At 47.0% G+C, this 18,885-nt stretch overlaps 7 protein-coding genes across 7 annotated transcripts; 2 read left to right on the top strand and 5 right to left on the bottom strand.

Annotated features, from left to right (window-relative positions):
- Nucleotides 1-6,982: 6,982 nt before the first annotated feature.
- On the bottom strand, nucleotides 6,983-7,609 carry N7473_012645 (uncharacterized protein; the record flags this gene model as incomplete). Its single annotated transcript, XM_057158584.1, has 1 exon — nucleotides 6,983-7,609. One exon carries the CDS (start codon nucleotides 7,607-7,609, stop codon nucleotides 6,983-6,985), a length of 627 nt encoding a protein of 208 aa, XP_057002538.1.
- A 1,159-nt stretch (nucleotides 7,610-8,768) lies between these two features.
- N7473_012644 (uncharacterized protein) lies at nucleotides 8,769-9,299 on the bottom strand (the record flags this gene model as incomplete). The annotated part of the gene is made up of 1 exon (XM_057158583.1): nucleotides 8,769-9,299. One exon carries the CDS (start codon nucleotides 9,297-9,299, stop codon nucleotides 8,769-8,771), a length of 531 nt encoding a protein of 176 aa, XP_057002537.1.
- A 475-nt stretch (nucleotides 9,300-9,774) lies between these two features.
- N7473_012643 (MBL fold metallo-hydrolase) lies at nucleotides 9,775-10,614 on the top strand (the record flags this gene model as incomplete). Its single annotated transcript, XM_057158582.1, has 1 exon — nucleotides 9,775-10,614. One exon carries the CDS (start codon nucleotides 9,775-9,777, stop codon nucleotides 10,612-10,614), a length of 840 nt encoding a protein of 279 aa, XP_057002536.1.
- A 495-nt stretch (nucleotides 10,615-11,109) lies between these two features.
- N7473_012642 (alpha/beta hydrolase) lies at nucleotides 11,110-12,092 on the bottom strand (the record flags this gene model as incomplete). Its single annotated transcript, XM_057158581.1, has 2 exons — nucleotides 11,110-11,904; nucleotides 11,982-12,092. 2 exons carry the CDS (start codon nucleotides 12,090-12,092, stop codon nucleotides 11,110-11,112), a joined length of 906 nt encoding a protein of 301 aa, XP_057002535.1.
- Nucleotides 12,093-13,008: 916 nt separating this feature from the next.
- N7473_012641 (uncharacterized protein) lies at nucleotides 13,009-14,327 on the bottom strand (the record flags this gene model as incomplete). The annotated part of the gene is made up of 5 exons (XM_057158580.1): nucleotides 13,009-13,390; nucleotides 13,458-13,654; nucleotides 13,739-14,043; nucleotides 14,094-14,161; nucleotides 14,212-14,327. 5 exons carry the CDS (start codon nucleotides 14,325-14,327, stop codon nucleotides 13,009-13,011), a joined length of 1,068 nt encoding a protein of 355 aa, XP_057002534.1.
- Nucleotides 14,328-15,241: 914 nt separating this feature from the next.
- On the top strand, nucleotides 15,242-16,500 carry N7473_012640 (alpha/beta hydrolase; the record flags this gene model as incomplete). Its single annotated transcript, XM_057158579.1, has 6 exons — nucleotides 15,242-15,274; nucleotides 15,340-15,463; nucleotides 15,519-15,775; nucleotides 15,832-16,096; nucleotides 16,153-16,306; nucleotides 16,374-16,500. 6 exons carry the CDS (start codon nucleotides 15,242-15,244, stop codon nucleotides 16,498-16,500), a joined length of 960 nt encoding a protein of 319 aa, XP_057002533.1.
- Nucleotides 16,501-16,925: 425 nt separating this feature from the next.
- N7473_012639 (uncharacterized protein) lies at nucleotides 16,926-17,174 on the bottom strand (the record flags this gene model as incomplete). The annotated part of the gene is made up of 1 exon (XM_057158578.1): nucleotides 16,926-17,174. One exon carries the CDS (start codon nucleotides 17,172-17,174, stop codon nucleotides 16,926-16,928), a length of 249 nt encoding a protein of 82 aa, XP_057002532.1.
- Between the last annotated feature and the right edge of the window lie 1,711 nt (nucleotides 17,175-18,885).

Here is an 18,885-nt window from a genome sequence, read left to right as displayed (position 1 = left end):
TCATCACTTCGCGAAGGGGGTATTTCCCTTATTATTGATCGTATTGATATCCGCACCCCTGCTAACGAGGTGCCCAATAGCATCACCCTAGTCTAGATTCTTCACTAGATAATGTAGTGCATATATAGTATATAGACCCTGTATTAGTGGAGTCGTTCAAGAGCAATGAAGAGATATATAAAGTGATGAAGTTACTAGAGCAGGGGGTTGCAACGACTGTATAGGCAGCGATCGGCTAAGATTTGGAGACGAAAGGCGGAGAATATCTTGCTGAGTGCGGAAAAACCACATGGGATAACGATAATAATGAGATTGCCGGTGTAGGGTTCGCAGGCCATATTTATGACGCCGAGAAAGAGGCTCGACTCTGGAAAGACTCCCTGAAGATGGAGGGGCTGACGGATGATGAGTAGGGTGATGTGAGGCAGAGATGAGAGCAATGACAAGGTTCCAGTACTATATCACTTTTTACCGGACTGCTTTCTGTCGGTTACTGCTGCCAAGGCACAGAAGATGCCAGGCTACATCAGCGAGCATAGCAAGAATGAATCGCACATTTGATAACTTTTGATCGGCGCTATTCCATCTTCCACTGTCGAGTTATCGTGGGCCTTAACAAGTTTTCGTATGCACTGCCATTGAATTTTATCAATTTCCATAATGTCTCTCCCTTTACGTGTTATCGGGCCAGGTTCATTATTTCTATTCTTGGGATAAAGAGAGCGCAAAGCCAGTCACAGGCTCAACGTAGATACATAAGGACATAGTTCCTCTCATTAAACTCTTACGGGGTTTATGAAAGCCCTATCGTTGCCAGAGGAACAGCCAGAAGCTCTTGACCGTGTCCCACGCTTTCGAGTAATGCCCTGCTGGTTCGGCAGCACCTTAAGATTGGATTAGCCAGGATTAGCCAAACAGGATTCTGGGTCATCCTCCGCACTTCGGCGGTTTGCCAGATTCATCCAGCCGGGATCAATCAATCATTAGCGAAACACAGTGGAAATTGCAAACATAAATATATAGGCTGCAGTCGAATCGATAATAATCGTATAGGTTATAGTTCCTGCCACATTTCCACTTCCCCTCTAAGTTTGATCTATAAGTCTTTTTACTTTCGTAGCAACATCCGTTGCATCATACCTACTATATATTTTACAAGACTGATGTCAGATTGGCACGCCGCAGAAAAGAGATGTAAATGTCTACTGTGCCTCTTTACCCCCTATTTAACGCTGCGTGCGAGAGCGGTGGTGGCGAAAAGCTCCTCAACATCCCGAGTCGCATAGGTTCCTCCCCCTTTTCATCCTCTAGTGGTTGCTGATTTCCACCAACTCATCGCAACTATCCGCAGCCCATTCCTATTTAGCGAGAAAGCCTAGCGTAGCCTCCTAACTCTTTATCTCGTGCGGCTCGCCCTAGACAATAAGTCCCTTACGTCCGGCGGTTACTTCATCCGGATCACTTCCGGATACAAAGGTCAGCTACAGCTAGGCCTCGACATGGTCCGGTTCCGGTTCCTCAGGTCAGAACCTGGAGTCGGACCATCCGGGTCCCAGGTTCCAACTTGTAGAACTGGAACCGGACCAACAACCCTGCAGGCTCTTCCCAGTTCGCACCTGCAGGAACCTGGAGTGCATAATTTTGCCAAGAAATTTCCTATTTTGGCTGGATAAATTGCTGATTCATTCCTTTTTATTACTGTTATTTACACCTGTTCTGGTTTCGGCATCAACTGGTCTTCGACTGTACCTTGCTAGTACATGAAATTATATGAAATGATCTCGTATGTCAGTTATTTCGGCTAGAAATATGGCTTCACCTTTAGATTCAATCTTACTTTAGTCTTTGTGGGTAGGGAGATAGTATACTAAAGAGATCGTAGTGTAAGATAGTGGAAATATATATTTTGCCTTATGTAGCTCTGTAGAACCGCTTTAAATAATATAGACGCCTAGAATCTCAATTGAACAAGCTAAAAATATGCTTAAATGAACAGGATAGCTCTCAGAAGTAACATTAGCTTTTTAAATTTAAATCGGCCTGCTAATATAAATAATTTTTGTCGTCCAAAGTAGCTAATCTACTTGGCCGTAGTATCTGCTGAAGTCTTCGGTCGGCTGATTTCTGTAGAAATGCTATAACCCTAGGGGCTGCTAGGTTCTCCGGGGCTGCTAGGTTCTACCCAGTTCGACCCGGGAAGAACCTGAGAGAACCTGGCGGTGTAGGTTTTAATAGCTAATTATCACGCGCAGCGGCAGTAGACCTAGTCTATATTGAAATATCCACGCGTTCGTACAGCTAGCGACGACCGCGGTATGCTAACTTTTCTGATAAATCCTTTCCTAGTTATAGGGCTTTCTGTAAGTCTCTTCTGTCTATCTACTCTCCCTCACACCTCTGTTCTCTTATTTATAATGTTACAGAGTCAACTCTCTTAGTTCTCCGATTAGTATCCCTTATCTATCTTCGAGGATACACCTCAAGATAACCTACTTTTCCTTCTATCCGATAGCGTCTAATCCTTCCCCCCTAATGCGTTATACGGCGAGACTTTAGATTATACCACGGATATTGTTTTTTCTCACCCTCGATCAGTATCTCCGCCAGAGATCCTTAAGCGCGTTGGATCTCTAAGAAGGAAGAACTTTATATTGTGGACGGAGATAGTGAATAATAAATTTGTTGAATAGTGGTTGAAAACCGAGTTTGGTAGCTGTATCAACCGCAATCTGTTCGAGGATAAGCGTGGAGCACGAACAGCAGAATGCTGGAAGCATTTTCACTAAGTTGCTGCTATTTCTGATAGGGAACCGAGGGTTATATACAAAATATGCGATTATACCCTTTTATACCCCGCAGATAGTCACCGAGGAACGTCTTCTATGAATAAACACTACTAGGGGAGTGTTAATTATCGGAAAAAGACACCACAGTCAAAGGATATTCGAAGACTTATCCAAAATAGGGTAAGTTAACAAATATATCTACTTATCCGACTTATAATAATATTAGGTTTACACTAGACATATCTCGCACCCCAAAAGTCTGCCTTTACAAACGATGCCTGGATTAAGAGGATTCTTATCTTCCTCTCAAGCTTACAACTACCGTTCTAGCTTGTTGAACACCCCCAGTTTCGCGCTTTGGTTAAAACAATCTGTCTTGCCCTAAGTATACCCGAATTACCTACATCGATTACTATCCGTCGTCGGCTATATATAATCGTTAAAGAACGGCAACAGAGTCTCCTTTAAACGCTACCTGAGGATAGGAAGCTCTCTATTGTATTAGATTGTTGGACCTCACCTTTCCGCTAGGCCTTTATGGCAGTTACTAGGTATTTCATTAACTAAGACTAGAACTACCGCGAGATACTGCTTAGCTTTGAACCTGTTTATGGTTCGTATACTGGTATAAATCTTGGCGTAGTTCTCTTCCCACTATTGCAGAAGTATAGAGTTGAGGATAGGGTATTGACCATTACTACTAATAACGCGTCTAATAACTCAACGCTAGTAGAGAGCCTTAAGGGATCTATTCAGGGGCTTAAGCTACTAAGCAATATACCTGTTATCTATATGCTATATATTGCATACGTTATTCAGCTTAGTCTAAAAGAGCTTCTTGGCTAGATAGACGCTAATCCGAAGAATAAGCGGGAAGAGATGGATTTTACTAGTGGAACCGTATCCTCTCGCCGAGATAATTATGAGATTATCTACACGCTAAATAAGGTACGGTTACCTCTTACTTATCTTTCTAACCTTACTAATAGTCTTCTATCCACTAGATCCGAAAGCTTGCTGTCTATATCAACAAGAGTCTCTAGCGCCGAGAGTATTTCTTAGAGCTCCAGACCAAAGAGCTAAAGCTTATACCGATGTAAGATGTTAAAACCCGCTGGAATTCAACCTTTCTAATACTCCGGCGAGCGAAACGGCTACAGTCAACGTTCAATAAGTTCTGCCGGGTATATAACTAGGTAGATCTTCAACTAAACGAAGAGGAATAGCGCTAAGTCGACTATCTTCTTTCAATCACCTAACCGTTCTTCAGCTTTACTAATGAGGTCTTAAAGAGCAGGGATATCACTATCCACACCGTCTTTGGCATCTATAATACCCTCTTTGCTCACCTAGAGAAGTCAAAGGGACAGCTAGTGCGAAAGCAGGCTAAGTGGAAGACTGTGATGCTTAGAGCACTTGAATTTGCAAGGAAAAAGCTTTCGCAGTACTACATAGCGACAGACGATATTAGCGATAATCTCTATCCGATTGCTACTATTATAGCACCTCAGAATAAGATTAAATTCTTTCAGAAGCTAGAGTGGGAGCTAGAGTGGGCTCCTCGATACCGTAAGAGTCTCGAGAAGTACCTTATCCTATATAAGAAGCGTTATTTGCAGTCCTAACCTATACGTGGTAGTGTACCCTCCGTAGTATAGGTCTCTAACCTAGAGTTGATAGTATTAACTGCCTAATCTAGCTAGTCTTAGACGAGCGTTGATGATGAGCTTAGGCGTTACCTGGGTAGTAGTAAGTGGACGTTCTCTCTCGTACTTGTTATATACTAACCTTGCCGATAGGTACTCGTCTGATCAATCCGCGTGTGTTTTAGAAGGATAATTAGAATGAACTTCCTATTCTCGTAAGCCTCGCAAGAGATATCCTTTCTACTCCTGTATCTAGTGCTGGTGTTGAGCGGTTATTTAATTCTGCTCGTGATATCTGTCACTACCGCCGAGGATCTCTGAAGCCCAAAACTATCTAGGATCTTATGATAATAATGTGTACCACTCGCTTTGATATTGAATCGGAGAAGCTAGCCTTTATTGATAAGTATCTATCTATACAAGAGATTTATACTAGAAAGGAAGAGAATAAGGCTCAGAAAAAGAAGGAGGAGGTGTTCGATCTGATTAGTGATAATAAGGAGGAGGAGGAGGAGGAAGAGGACCACACTGATACAACATCTGAGCCGAATCAGGTAGCCGATGAGAGTGTCCTTAGTAAAAGACTAAGAATCGAACCAACAGCAACAGCTCTACCTAGTACCTAGGCGCCGCTTATTCAACAAGACGGGAATAGTGAAGACGAAGAAGATGGGATACCTCTTCCACAGAATAGCTGTACCCAAAGGCGTACATCTAGGCGGGTTCCGAAGCGTATACGAAGAGATGAAGATTTATATGAATATCAAAAGCTATAGAAAAGATAGAACCCTAATTACATGCTATTATATTGCGTTAAAATCTGCCTAATCTGCTTCAATTCTATTTCTTCTTTCCGTGTAGAGATGTAAGACGAATACTTGAAAATACGGACCAAAACTGCATAAAATATGCAGGTCACGGGGCTTCCCTAGTTTGCAGTGTTTGAGGAACCTGCAGGGTCTTCAAGAACCTGCAGGGTCGGTTCCAAGAGCCCAAGTGTAGAATCGCGGTTCTAAAAACCCAGAACCTGAACCGGGTCTTGGCGGTTCTGGAACCGGACCGGACCTGGAGAGTCGCGACTCCTGTCGAGGTCTAGCTACAGCCCTAGGAATTTTTACCATCTCGCCGTCACGCGTCTAGCGTCGAGTTCAATAGGTCACCGGTAAGGTCCTGCAGTAGCTCCCAGGGGTCGAAGCTGCCTTCGTATCGGATCAAGTTCTCGCGGACGCGGGGGAAGGGAATAACGTTGATCTAGGTAGAATAGTCGTGAGTTTGCTGGAAGGCGGTCAGGATAAGGGAGGAAGGGATATCTACGGCGGGAAATAGGGATCACTCGGCCACAAAAATGAATAAGCAGATTTTCTACCGGCAGAATATCGATTTCGGGCCTTCGGCAATTCTGATTTCCACACAAATCGTACACCCTCCCACATTACAACAGGTGAGTGCGATTACTGCTAGAAATCGTTCCAAAACGATTCAATTTAACTGGCCAATGAGAGGATATAGCGTGAGTATCTATCGATCGCAGTATATATCTCAATACCGTATCCTGATAGCTTTATGTAGCTATCTATATGCCAGACGTGATTTGGCCCAGGTGAACGATAGGCTTGGCGCTGCCGCTGTAGATCAAGCGTTCGGCGGCGAAGAGCATTAGGGCGCTCATCGCGGTAGATGGAGAAGACCCGATTACAAGGAAAAACATAGCCTTTTTGGCGGAGATAGGTATGCAGAAGGCCTCTCCCAAATCCTTCAATTTTCCCGTCATGAATCTCCTGCTGAACCACCTCCCTAATCTGCTGGGCTTGTAGAGCGCGGGCCTTAGGATCGTCAGTACGTAGACGAAGACCAAGCTGCTGTCGCAGTCGTTTCAGCGTGATAGGGGCGATTTTGAAACCCTCATGGTGGAGGATTAGCAGGATCTCTTTATCGGAGAGATTATCACACACAAGGAATCGAATGCGGTCGCAAAGGGCCTAGTTATCAGCGGCAGTGGTAGTAGGTAATCGGCGAAGCCCCTAATCCTGTAGGAGACGGGAAAGGGTACGGTAGGAGATATTGATCGAATAGCGCCGGGCGAGTTCCATGCGGATAGCCTTATTAGTTTCCTGCTGGTTAAAAAGGTCGACGATTTCATCCTTATAAGAGCTAATATCACTGTGCGAGCGCCCCATTTTTAGTATGTAAATCAAAAAGGAACGGATTGATATTGATGATTGATCGGATTCGGGTGGGTATGGTAGTATAGTGCACAGTGATCCATGAATATACTCACATTTTTATATTCCACCTACTCCACCTAGCCTTAGCAGGGCCTTAATTATCACATCATTGCGACCCAAGTAAAAGCCACTTTCGCATAAATAGCACTAGGAAATCAGGCTCCTAGAAAGGCCGCCGGTCTATCTGTGATGAGTCTGCAGCAATGCATCCTGGAGTATAATCGGTGTGATGTCAATGCATGAGGATAGCGACCCGGGTAGTCGGGCGGTAGGAGAAAGCGGTAAATGCACTTTATCAAAAAACATTTTTGTGGCCGAGTGATCCCTATTTCCCGCCGTAGATATCGGGCCTAAGTGGGTAGAGGGTCGTATCGGCACGGCAAGGCGAGGCAATAGTGCAGATAGTCGTGTCGGCGGGTACAGTGTTGAGGGTACGCATATTCGTGATCAAGGCGCGACAGACATTACAGCGAATGAGATAGAGGAGGTGGTCCGAGGAGAAGGGAAAAATAAAGGGTTGGAGGTGGGTGGTCGTGCATAGTGATTCACGGAGCACGACTGTACGTTTGGCTGTGGAGACCGATATACCCGCGTCCGTGTGATGCAGTCCATGGGAGAAGGCCGTGGTTGTTGCGCTCTCTGGTGTTGGCGAGATTGCTTGAGAGGGAATGTGGTCGGGCTCGTCGAGGCGCCAGCGCTTGACTCGGAATGGGCGCGACTCCTGAAGATTGCCCGCGTCTCCGCGCTTGAGCCGTAGTCCTGTAGCGGGTTTCTGAGTATGGAATGCGTTATCGGAACGAAGGGCAGACTCACGGCGTGCTCGTTGATTCTTCCGGTTCTGGACTTTCCGGCGCTGCTTGCTGGCCTCGGTCTGAGATTCTGCGTCACGATCGTCGACGGCCTGTCTCGCTTCGCTCTGGGACCAAGCGAGCCGAGTCCCGACATACTCCATCGTCCTGGTTCAACGAGAGCCTAGTTCCGTGTACTGTAGTATTTCGATATGGAACATGTAGAAATGAGAAATGCATATGAACTGTAATACTTTGCGGGTCCTAGTTCGGGGCTGAGAGATATCGCCCCGCCGCTTCAGGTGCGCTAAAGTAAAACCGTAGGCCTATCCTGAGCAAACTCTTAGGAGAACTACAACTACGGCGTCTGGAAACTCCCGGTGGGCCCCAATTACCAAATATGGGGGACGCTAGGCTGGAAACGGCAATAAAGTCATCGTGACCACATCATACTTGAGCTATGGTATCTCTGAACTATATGGACCCGCGCACAGAAACTTATATTCACCGTCGCCACTATCTGTTAGACTGTTTCCAACCCCGGCATCTTGACTCCACGTCTCTGACCTAGGTATGCTGTGTTGAAGATAGGCTACAGTGCACACTGGAAGGTTGACAAGAGTGTAAGGAGGATAAAATTGCTAAGGCGAAGAGGTCTAGATAGCTACGAGTGGGGCCGCTCCGCCCGCTTGGCGGCCACGTGACCCACAATCTATTTCCAACATGCTATACTACATTTCCAGGGATGGATTCGACTTGGAAGAGTCTTCCCTGTCGTATGCCTTGTGTTAAAGGCCCTCGCACCAATTCAATGAGATCATGATTCCTTCTAAACCGCAATCTTTGTTTTGAAAGTCTCGGATATAGAATATACCGGTCTTAATTTTTAATTTTTTTGTATGAAAACATGTATGAACACCCTCAACTGCTTTCGCAACTCCATTGAGCAAGGCCTTATTCCGAGATGGCTTGTCATCCCTTGCGGTGAGACTTCAGGGACAATGAGAATGTTAGTTAAGTCACACTCTGTGGCTGTCTTGGGTCAGGCCATCGCCATTGCCTGCGTATTTCTAATATATACATTCAGACTCCGAAACAACACCTAGCTCCTGGTACACATGTGGACCTGCGATGCCTTCTCCTTCGACCTCCTCTCGCACCGGGTGTCCTTCACCAGAGAATCACTTCTTTCATCCCACCAAATAGGGCAGATGATCCCAGCATCTGAGATTCACAATTATCTAGAGAAGGGCAATTTGTGCTTTCGCAAGGCGTTAGCTAACCAGGTCCGCTCCTTGAGTTACCCGATCTACTGACTAGTTATCATGCCTCGTGTAGGACATTCTGCGTTTGGAAAACGACAGCCTCCTGGGGAAGATGCTTCATGAGCAGAGCTGTATCCCAGTAGAGCCAAACCTCCTTGAAATTCAATCCGTCCACAGCGTCGGCGAAGTCAGCAGGGCCGATAATCGAGATCCAGCTGAGTGGGATGCTGACAGTCGGCTCTTCAGTGTCGTTTCCAGAAAGCCAGATATTGCGTGTCCATTGGGTCATGATGGTGGTGGTACCATCCTCATTCTTGACTTCCCAGAGGCTGTGGAAGTCGTGGCGCAGTCTTTCAAATTGCCCGAAAAGACGCTTCATCCACGCCCACATCTCATCTCCGCCATTGTACAGGGCGTTGTTCTGATTGTGGAAAATGACATCTTTGGAATAGAACCGCAAGCCAGATCCGTGGTTGAAGCCATAGGAATCAACCGTATCGACATATTTCTTAAAGAATTGTTGAGTCGGAGTCTGTGGACCGGTCGCGTCCCAGGTAGGAGCAGAAACACAGCTTACTAACTCAGGCATAATTGGAGAACAAAAGTTCACGAAAGGAGGTGCGGAATAGAACGAGAAGTCTCTTGTTTGATCTGGATTAATGTCTTAATGTTCGAAAGCATCTTATAGTTGGAAGTTACGCGGACGTCACTATCCGGAACGAATGACCTATTCGGCGATTCTTGATTATAATACTGCCGAGGCGCAAGTCGTTTCTATGTTTTCGTAATCCATACAATGTACTGCAAAGCCGAAATTTCAGTTCCCGGTGACCGTATCTGAGCCAGAATAGCCACTCTCGGGTTCCCGACCCGAGGTCACCAACGCCCTGATCAGTAATCGCTCGCCACGTCGAGAGTTCACCGACTTCGGGGGGGACAGTTCCATTGAACTGCACGCAAAATGTACATTAAAAGCCCTCAGAACAATCTTGTTGGGATTGATATTTGTCAGATTTCCCTTCTTCTATTCAATCAAATTTATTCAAACTCCAATTTTCTACAATATGGGTCTCGACTACAAAGTGTTCACCAGCAGACGTTCTGGCGTGAATCGGTCCACCCCAGCCGGTCACGATCATCTCAAGTGGGTGCCGACCACTTCGACATTGATATTCGGCCAAAATGATGCGGTGCTGGTCGATACGCAGTTAACCATGGCTGCTGCCAAAGAGTTGGTAGACTGGGTTGTAGCCACTGGGAAGAACCTCACGACGATCTATGTCTCCCATGCCCATGGCGATCATTTTTATGGCACCGATGCCGTCCTCGAAAGATTTCCAGAAGCAAAAGTTGTGGCTACGCCGGAGACTGTCTCTCGTATGGCTGAAGCCATCGATCCCGAAGGGATGGACTCCTTTTGGAGAAATCTTTTCCCTGGTCAGATCCCGGAAAAGCTCGTGATGGCCACCGCCCTGGAGCAAGACCACTTTATGTTGGAAAACGAGCGATTAGAAGTGATCAGACTGGGCCATACAGACACAGATGATACAACGGCTCTCTGGGTACCTGCAATTGGCTTGGTTGTTGCGGGCGACGCAGTCTACAACCACACCCACCCATTCCTCGGGGAGTCGAAATCCCCAGAGGCCAGATCAAAATGGGTAGCAGCGCTCGATAAGATTGCGAGCCTAAAACCGAGAATCGTCGTTGGCGGTCACAGTGACCCGTCCAAGGGATTCTCTCCCGATGCCGTCCAAGCGACCAAGGATTATTTGAATGACTTCGCGCGACTGGACGAACAAACATCCACTCCCGAGGAATTATACTCCCAAATGATGGAATTGCATCCCACTCGATTGAATGTTGGCTCACTATGGGGAGGTGCAACGCTCGTGAAAAAATGATTCTATGCGTGGTCTCCTTGTGGACTGAGTAACCAACGGGTTGAATTAGTGCACCATCATTCGGTATTAGCTTAGGATAATCAAGAGCACGTTCTTTGAAGTTTGTACCCATAATACACTTTGCTATTACCGACAAGTATATAGGTAGATATACGTCTCAGTGGCAGAGATCGATCTTACAGCCTTCCAATCAATTCAGGATCTAAAATCATGATCTAGACGCGAATTTTGCGCATCTCGAGCTGTTTAAAGTAAACAAAGCCCTCAATCATTAACATTTGTGTTGTAGCAGGTTTCTTGTGAAGCACGTCTCCACTGATAGATGGGTTAAGACAAGTCAAAAAGGATGGTACTCTGTAGTTGATGGTGTAGTTTCTAAATGTCCTTTGGGACGAGAAAAATTATACGCAACAAAAAAATCATCCACTTCAGTCCCATTCTCTTCTGTGCAAGAAACCTTTATGAAATTTCCGAATTGATTGCGGCTGTCACGTCTCACGAAGAACCAAGCCATTTCCCTAAGAACTCAATCTGTCCTTTAATATTCTGTTCAAACCAATCCCCGGTATAAATATCAAAATGGCCTGCGCCATCAAGATACAAAAGCTGCTTTGGCTCTCTTGCCTTTTCGTAGGTGGCCATCTGAGATGCCGTAGTAACAAGGATATCATTACCGGGTATGACCATAAGCAGAGGTGTCGGCGAAATACGATGCACCATACCCTGTCCTTCAAAGGTAAGCATATAGAGCTGGGTCTGAATGGTAACAGAGTTCTCCCAGCGACCACCACAATCGTACGAGCCGCGCACCTGCTCGTAAGCATGAGATCCGGGAAACATGGCAGTAGTGGCCCCTGACAGCGCTGCTTCCAAGTTTTCCGCAATAAGCGGGACCCTTTCTGGGTCTGATCCTGCAGTGATACGAGCACGCTCTTTCAGAATTCCCGGAATACGGTCTTTGAAGGCCAAGGATCGCGTTTCTCCGGAAACTGCAGGACATTGTACGATAGCAGCTTTGATCCGTTTGTCCACAGCAGCTGCGTACAAAACATTTCCTCCGGAGAAACTCGTGCCCCAGTACACTATGCGAGTATCATCCACACTAGGGAATGATGTTGCGAAGTTGAACGCATCGTAGTAGTCGGCTTGTTGAAGGGTCGGGTTTGACTCTTGCCGCGGTAGTCCATCACTGTCACCCCAGTTCCGGTTATCATAGAGGAGTACATTGTACCCGGCTTGCTGGAATCGATCCGCAAAGTTCGGGAGCCAATAATGGCGAACACCTCCCAGCTACTTGTTGCAAATGGATTTAAATTAGCAAATTTCACGGGGAAATCCAACATCTCAATATCTCACGGAATACGCACCCCGTGGGTCATGATCACACAGGGCGATTTCCTATTTTGGGGATAGAACCATCCCCGGAGCATAGTGCCATCGCAAGTTTTGAACTCAATTGTTTCACGAGAGAGGACCATTGTTGCAAGAGATTATTGTTCCAGGTGTAAGTCGAAATTGAAGATTGCCGAGTTGGCTATTGAGACCGACAAATAAATTAGCAGCTGCGATATTATAACATTGTCCTTTTTTTTTTTTTTTGGCCCTTTTGCAAACCTCGGTTTTTATAGTGGATAAATAATCCAAAAATCATCAAACCTTCTTGACCTTTTGATTACGTTCGCTTTAGCCGACCGAGGTTGCTTAAATCATCAGCCAAGCATACTTAAATTAAGCTTTCTGTTATGCCGAAGTGGCAACTGTATTGGCTACCTTCATTTTGATTGGTTTACATGTAATTACTAATATCCATTGACAAGCTGACTTAAACAAAATCAACTTGGATAACTATATTTATTATGATGAGTATAGACGCTGCAGTATCTTCCTAAGAATATGGCTATCCAATCAGTCAATGTAAGTTATGCATCACCACACGATAGAAAGAACTAAGAGCCGCTAAATTTCGCAGTAAGCGATACAGAAACACATCGTTACGCCCGTGTATTTACTATATACTCTTCCCTAGCCATACATAGTCCCATGTCCAAATAGTCAAATAAATTCAATAGCAATGTCTTTACATGTGTCATGGCAGTGGTCACCTAAATAGAAAGAAGTTCAATTTGAGATCACACGAAGGGAAAAGTTGGTTCGTAGTTCCCTTTCTTTAGTTTTTCAGATATGAATACCAGAAACAACAAAGTGGGATAGTGGTCAGTCACTGTTAATTTTTTACAGTACCTTCAGGTTACTCGAGATGCTACATATTGAAGTAAAGCAGCATGTATATGCAATCAAGTAATATACAATTCGGTTCTCTGGAACGGACCGCATGCGCCACCCATCACATAATGTCCTTCACTGCGAAACCTTGTCAAACAAAGCAATCCAACATTAAGCAAATGGAGCTCCTTCGCCTGGCTCATCTACCCCTAGAGCAAGTTTTCCCACAGTGGTTGCAGACTCAATCAACTGATGAGCTTCCTTCAGTCCAGCCAGATTCAACTTCAGACGTTTGTTGAGGTTTGGTACCAACTTTCCCTCGTCTATGTAACGGGCCAAGCTCCCAAAGATTCGCTGATAGTTCTCTAGATTTGTACGATGATAGGCTGATGAGCCTAGCCAGTCCCATGAGAAGGTCATCGACTTTGACATAAAATCGGTCCCATAGAGATCAAACTTGGCTTGCACAATTGAGCAAACTTTGGCGAAGGGTGCACAGATTTTTCCAAGGGCGTGGATATATTGCTCTGTCCTTGCGACCACGTAGACGTACCTGGAATGATAAGTGTCAGCATTTTTGAGATGCAAAGAATAAGCCAGGATGACAGGCTGGAACTTACCTGATCGGGACACCCAGGTTCAAGGCTTTGATCTGGGACTCGAGATCCGCCCTATGATTCACAACATGGGTGGCACCCATTTTTCTGCATGACTTCATAGTCTCGGGTCGGGATGCAGTTGCAATAACCACGGGAAGTTGCAAAACTTTCCTGGCGATTTGGATGGCAGCACTTCCAACTCCGCCCCCGCCATTGATCTAGAACAGTCAGATGTGTCTTTGAAATGCAATCGAGTAGCAATAGCTCCTATAACATTGGCTCAATGCATGAATGAAACTCACAATAACAATGCCAACGTTCTCGTTCTGCTTAACCTCCAGCCTGTCAACAAGTGACTGATATGCAGTACCGAAGGTCAGGCCCATACTAGCGGCTTCCACGAAGTCAAGCGACTTCGGCTTCTGGGCACAGAGACGTTCATCGACAAGGACGTACTCTGCAGCACTGCCTTGGCGTGTTGTGGAGCTCACGAAGAAGATATCATCGCCTGGCTTTAAATTTGTGCACCCAGGGCCGACCTCTAAAACGGTTCCGGCACCATCAAAGCCAATGATATGGAAACCCTTGGGCACAAACTTGTAGTAGTCTATTGAATAAGTATGAGAGTCTCCTAGCAAAAAGGAGTAGGCTTATTACCAGGGGCATCATCATAAGTCCCCTTGCGAACTTTCGTATCGATAGGATTCACAGAACATGCCTTGACTCTAGGTGATGTTAGGGTGGATATGGCAGTATGTTATCTGAGAAAACTTACTGAATAAGAATGTCCATTCCTGTAGGGCTCTCCGGTCGCAGAACGTCGCGGGACTCGAAGTTGTTGACTGCACCATACTTGGCGACTCCAATTGCTTTCATAGTTTTTGATTCCATGGTGACAATGGCTAAGCGTTTTCTCACAAGGGTCCTCCATAGGAATCTTAGTGGAATGCTTATTATATATTTCAAAAAAATACAGCACTCTATTATCTCAAACCGAGGTTTTGTCAAAAGCGATTAGATTATCCTACTTGAATTGATGATTATTCTTCTGACTTCGGAGCGGTAATCCCCGGACGCCCATCTCGGCACCTTGAAACATCGGGCCGCGGCTCTAATGCAATGAACCGTCCATCCTTCCAACGTTGTGTTCAAGTCCGGCCTCTTATCGGCTGGGAGCCTGCTCTCACTGACGCTTTTTCATGTAAGGGTCGTGGATAGATTAGGACCACGTTCCCGAAATTGAGAATAATGCTAACAGGAGAGCCTGGTCTATTATGCTCGGAAAGACCTCGGCCATCATATTTGCTAACCTAAGCCACACAGCAGTGTGCTTGGTACTGTTGAATATCGTGCGACCTTGTAGAACGACGGTGGAAGCATTCCTTCACTCTGAGTGACGTCAGAACTAATGTGGCAGTATATTATCTGAAGATTGATTTTGGACCTTCGAAGGGACTGGCTACGATGACGGCCGAAGCTTATTAAAATCGTGATGAGTAATCGGATTCAGGTTGCGAGCGAATGCTGGCTGACGAATGCCTCGTTACGCCACTGGGGCCAAAAAAGGCTTTGGGGTCCACTAGGTACCCTCGGTATCGCTGTTGACTCATCATGAATCTCCTAGTTTACTACCTACTCGCGCTTGTATCGACATCAGAAGGGATCCACGGTGGCTCTAACGAACTTCTAAATGCCTCTTGCTATAATAATGAAGAATCCAAAGTAAAATAAACCCCAGCTGGGCCCCATTTATCCCAAGATCTACCTTACACCGATAACTAGGGACATCTCATGCTGTTTGCGCGATGGCTTCGTTGATAGCAGAGTCATGGTTAACGGTGATGACTTTCTCGTCCCATACAACATCGAAACTTCATCTGTGCTACTAGCTAACTCTGTTTAGGTGGAAAATGCCATTGGCCAACGGCCTCAGCTGACCGGCGATGTATTTGCTATGCGGTATCAGTATAAGGCACTCGCGGATCGGGCAAATGCAACCCGAACCATTTCCCAGAATATTCACGTCGGTAAGGGCGATTTTCGAGCCTAGATAAAATGTGATTCCAATGACTGCGCATACAGAAGACATAAAGGTCAATTCCGAACTCACTGTGAGAACTTACACACCTACAGCTGGTCCAGCAGGATCCAACCCACTCCCTGTCGGATTATACTTCCACGGAGGCGGGTTTTGCTGTGGTGATTTAGAGTCCGAGGATACCTTCTGCAGGCTTCTTGCCGAACGTCTGCCTTGTATTGTCATCTCGGTGGGCTATAGGCTTGCGCCGGAGCACAAGGCCCCCGCTCAGCTGGATGATGCGCTCGAGGCTTGGAATTGGGTGAGTTGCACAACTTACTATCTCATTCTGACAGTTCGTGTTTGCTTACGTTTCAGGCATACAACAACGCGAGTACTTTGAACGGTGACCGTGGGAGATACTTCACTGTTGGTCAGAGTGCAGGGGGCAACCTCGCTCTGGCAGTGGCCCGCCGATTGATCGTGCTTGGCCGGAAAGATGAAGTCAAGGGGATCGCAGCCATTGCTCCGTTCGTCGTCCACCCGGATGGTGTTCCTTCGCGTTACAAGACCCTGTATCGTTCTTTTGATGAGCTCGGAGACGGTCCCGTCAACACGAAGCAAGCCATGACCCAATTCTACGGTTGGTGATGCCTATGCATTGATAAGCCGTCAGTTCGTTGACCAAAGTGATTACAGAAGCAACCCAGGCACCGCCCAGCGACCCAGACGTTTACGTTCTTAATGCGGAGGCGGATTTACGCCAATTCCCTCCGACCTACCTGGCAGTCTGTGGGATTGATCCACTACGAGACGACGGCCTTATCATCCACGACGCCTTGAAGACAGCTGGGTATATTTTGCTCCTGCTTTAGTGCCTTCTTATGGATGCTCATTCATTCTAACCTTGCCTATTGCAGAGTTTCTGTAAAACTGGATTATTACCAAGGTTTACCACATGTGTTCTGGGCTTTTGAGTGTCCTGCTCCAAGTGGCGATTTCGTGGCGGATGTCTTGGCTGGTGTTAGAACTTTCACGCATACTTGAGAGACCATTGCCACGCAAGACTAGGTATATGGCGCCCAAGGTACGCCAAGTGGAGGGCGGTATGTTTCTACTCAAGAGTAGTGTCTCTGAGCGGGATATATCAGGACAACGAGATAAAACGCGTGTTCCATCTTATTTTTATAGCAGTCAGTGCAAATATAGCAAATACATCCATGCTCTTGGGAAGATGGTGTCCCGGGAGGCGTACAAAAAGACGGTTATCGGGAGGTGGCAGCTTCGTAGCGGGCCTATCAGTCTTCGTATTACTGTTGGCTTGCTTTGCCGCGGCATTCTTAGCGGGGGGCGCGCTTCGGGTGACAGACGCATATGTGGACTGGGCAAGACCGGAGGGGGGACGAGAAGGGGAGGTGACCGGGGGAGGGGAGCAGGGACAAGGACAGGAGCAGGGGTGAGGGGAGCATTGGTCAAGGCACGCCGCTGATGTAGGCATTGAAGTGTTGTTGGGCTACATTAGCCAGGTCATTGCTAAGGGTAGCTAGCGCTCCTATCTGGCGAGGAGTGAGGCCAGTATTCTGGCGCCGGTGATTGTCAAGGAAGGCTGCTATAGGGCTAAAGATTTTCTGGCCTTCGAGAGCTCTGGCAGTGGCTGTAGTGGTTGTCTCCTGTAGTGCAGCCTGTAGAAGGCCAACAGGTTGGTTATCACGTCGTGCCATGATGTTGGCGCGTCGCGGCGCGTCATGTCGCGTGATAGGTGCCGGGCAGGAATCTGGCAGCGGGTGGATGGGGAGCGGTCCCTTGTCCTAGGCAAGATGCCTGGGAGAGCCTGGTCTGACGATTCGACAGAATTCCTGCCTTCTTGGGTGAGAAGGCGCCAGGGGATTCTCCTAGGGCAAGGAAATCCACCTCATGTTGGTGGCCCATGGGCACCATACATAGTACTTGGCTTAGGGCAACATTGAAGTCAGCCTCGCCGTTGGTTTGGCCAATTCTTGGTTGGGATTCGATAGTATATGAAGTGCCAAGAGACCACAGTCTCAGCCAGACCGAGGTAAACCAATAATGCTGTATCTGAGCCTAGGTGAGTGAGGTTCAGTGCGGTGGTTCGCGCCACGGAGGGTGGGAATCACCCGCTCTCACCTAGCTTCTCACCCGTCTGTTGCGCATTCACCCTTCTCACCCCCGGTCGCGCGACGCTAAAGCGGCGCTCACCCTCTTCTCACCCGGGCGGCACCCACCCGACTATATTTTCCCGCACATAAGCCACACGCCGGCTAGTTAGTTAGTAGTATGGTGGGTGACTATATGCGAATCCTGGCTGTTGTATGTTTTTGCATTTTAGTATGACTGTCCTTGCCGCTTTTCTCTTCAGCCCCTTCGGCCCCCTTCACCTGAACGCCCTGCTCACCCCTGAAGAGCTGACGACCCACCACGGCTAAACTTGCCCTCTCTCCCACCCCTCCATCCCCTTGCGTCCCACCCCCGGCAACTTGGGGTAAAACCTCAAACACCCTTTGCTAGTTCTCCCTAAAGTCGAAATCATTTTTGTTGCTAAGGCGCCCACCACGCCTCATCTTCGAAGAGCTCAGACTTATTCACCCATTCCTTCATTTTGTCATCATCAGCTGGATCGTAGTGAGTTCGGAGTAGCACCGAAACAGATGTGGTCCTATACATGCTTGCCGCCTTCATACGAAGCTCGTCGGATCTCTATGGCTTTAGAATCGTCTCAATCTCGTTTGCAGTTGGCTGTCGGGATGGCGAAACTTCGGACGCTCTTGATTGACCCATGATCCATTCGCCAGGGATTTCGGAGAAACGTGTAAACCAGCCGAAGTCTTTGGTTGGCCGGAGGTTCCGTTGACAAAGAGTTCTCTCTACGAGGCGTTAGCAACTTGATGGTCGTTTAAGGACAAAATGTTCGCACGATTAAATACTGCTCAACTGGTAGCCCGCCTGTTGAGGGACCACTGGAAACACGTGATCCACGTGATTCGCACCCCCTTAGGTAGCACGTTCGTATTCTTAGCTTAGACAAATCCCAAGAGTGTATTACTCTATCACGTTTCACCGCCTCCATGGTGGTTGTTCGGCTATCATAATAATGGGAGGAATGCGGCAATTAAGGTCGATATATAACCAAGGGGGGAAGCTGAGGCCGTGACTGGTGTATTGGAGGATTCAGGAGGTGATTGAGGCACCGCAAGCTTTTTTTGGAGCCTGGTAGAGCTTGGAGGGGATGAGTTTAAGGTTGTCGTTTGTTGGAAGCCGCTCTATTACTAATCGGGACTAGTACCTATAAATCACCCCACTTTGTAAAGCTTGGCACTGCGCGCAGATGTAGTATTGTGTGGTCATTCGTTGCTCTTTGCTTTCCCTTACGCCTCCTCCCACCCTAGTTAATCTCGTTGGTCAAGACTTTCCAGA

Source organism: Penicillium subrubescens (assembly GCF_028828155.1).
Source record: "Penicillium subrubescens strain IBT 31985 chromosome Unknown utg000011l_segment0_segment0, whole genome shotgun sequence".
Classification (NCBI taxonomy): Eukaryota; Fungi; Ascomycota; class Eurotiomycetes; order Eurotiales; family Aspergillaceae; genus Penicillium; species Penicillium subrubescens.
Note: the sequence above shows the minus strand (reverse complement) of the source record. Positions and strands in the feature narration are given on the sequence as shown.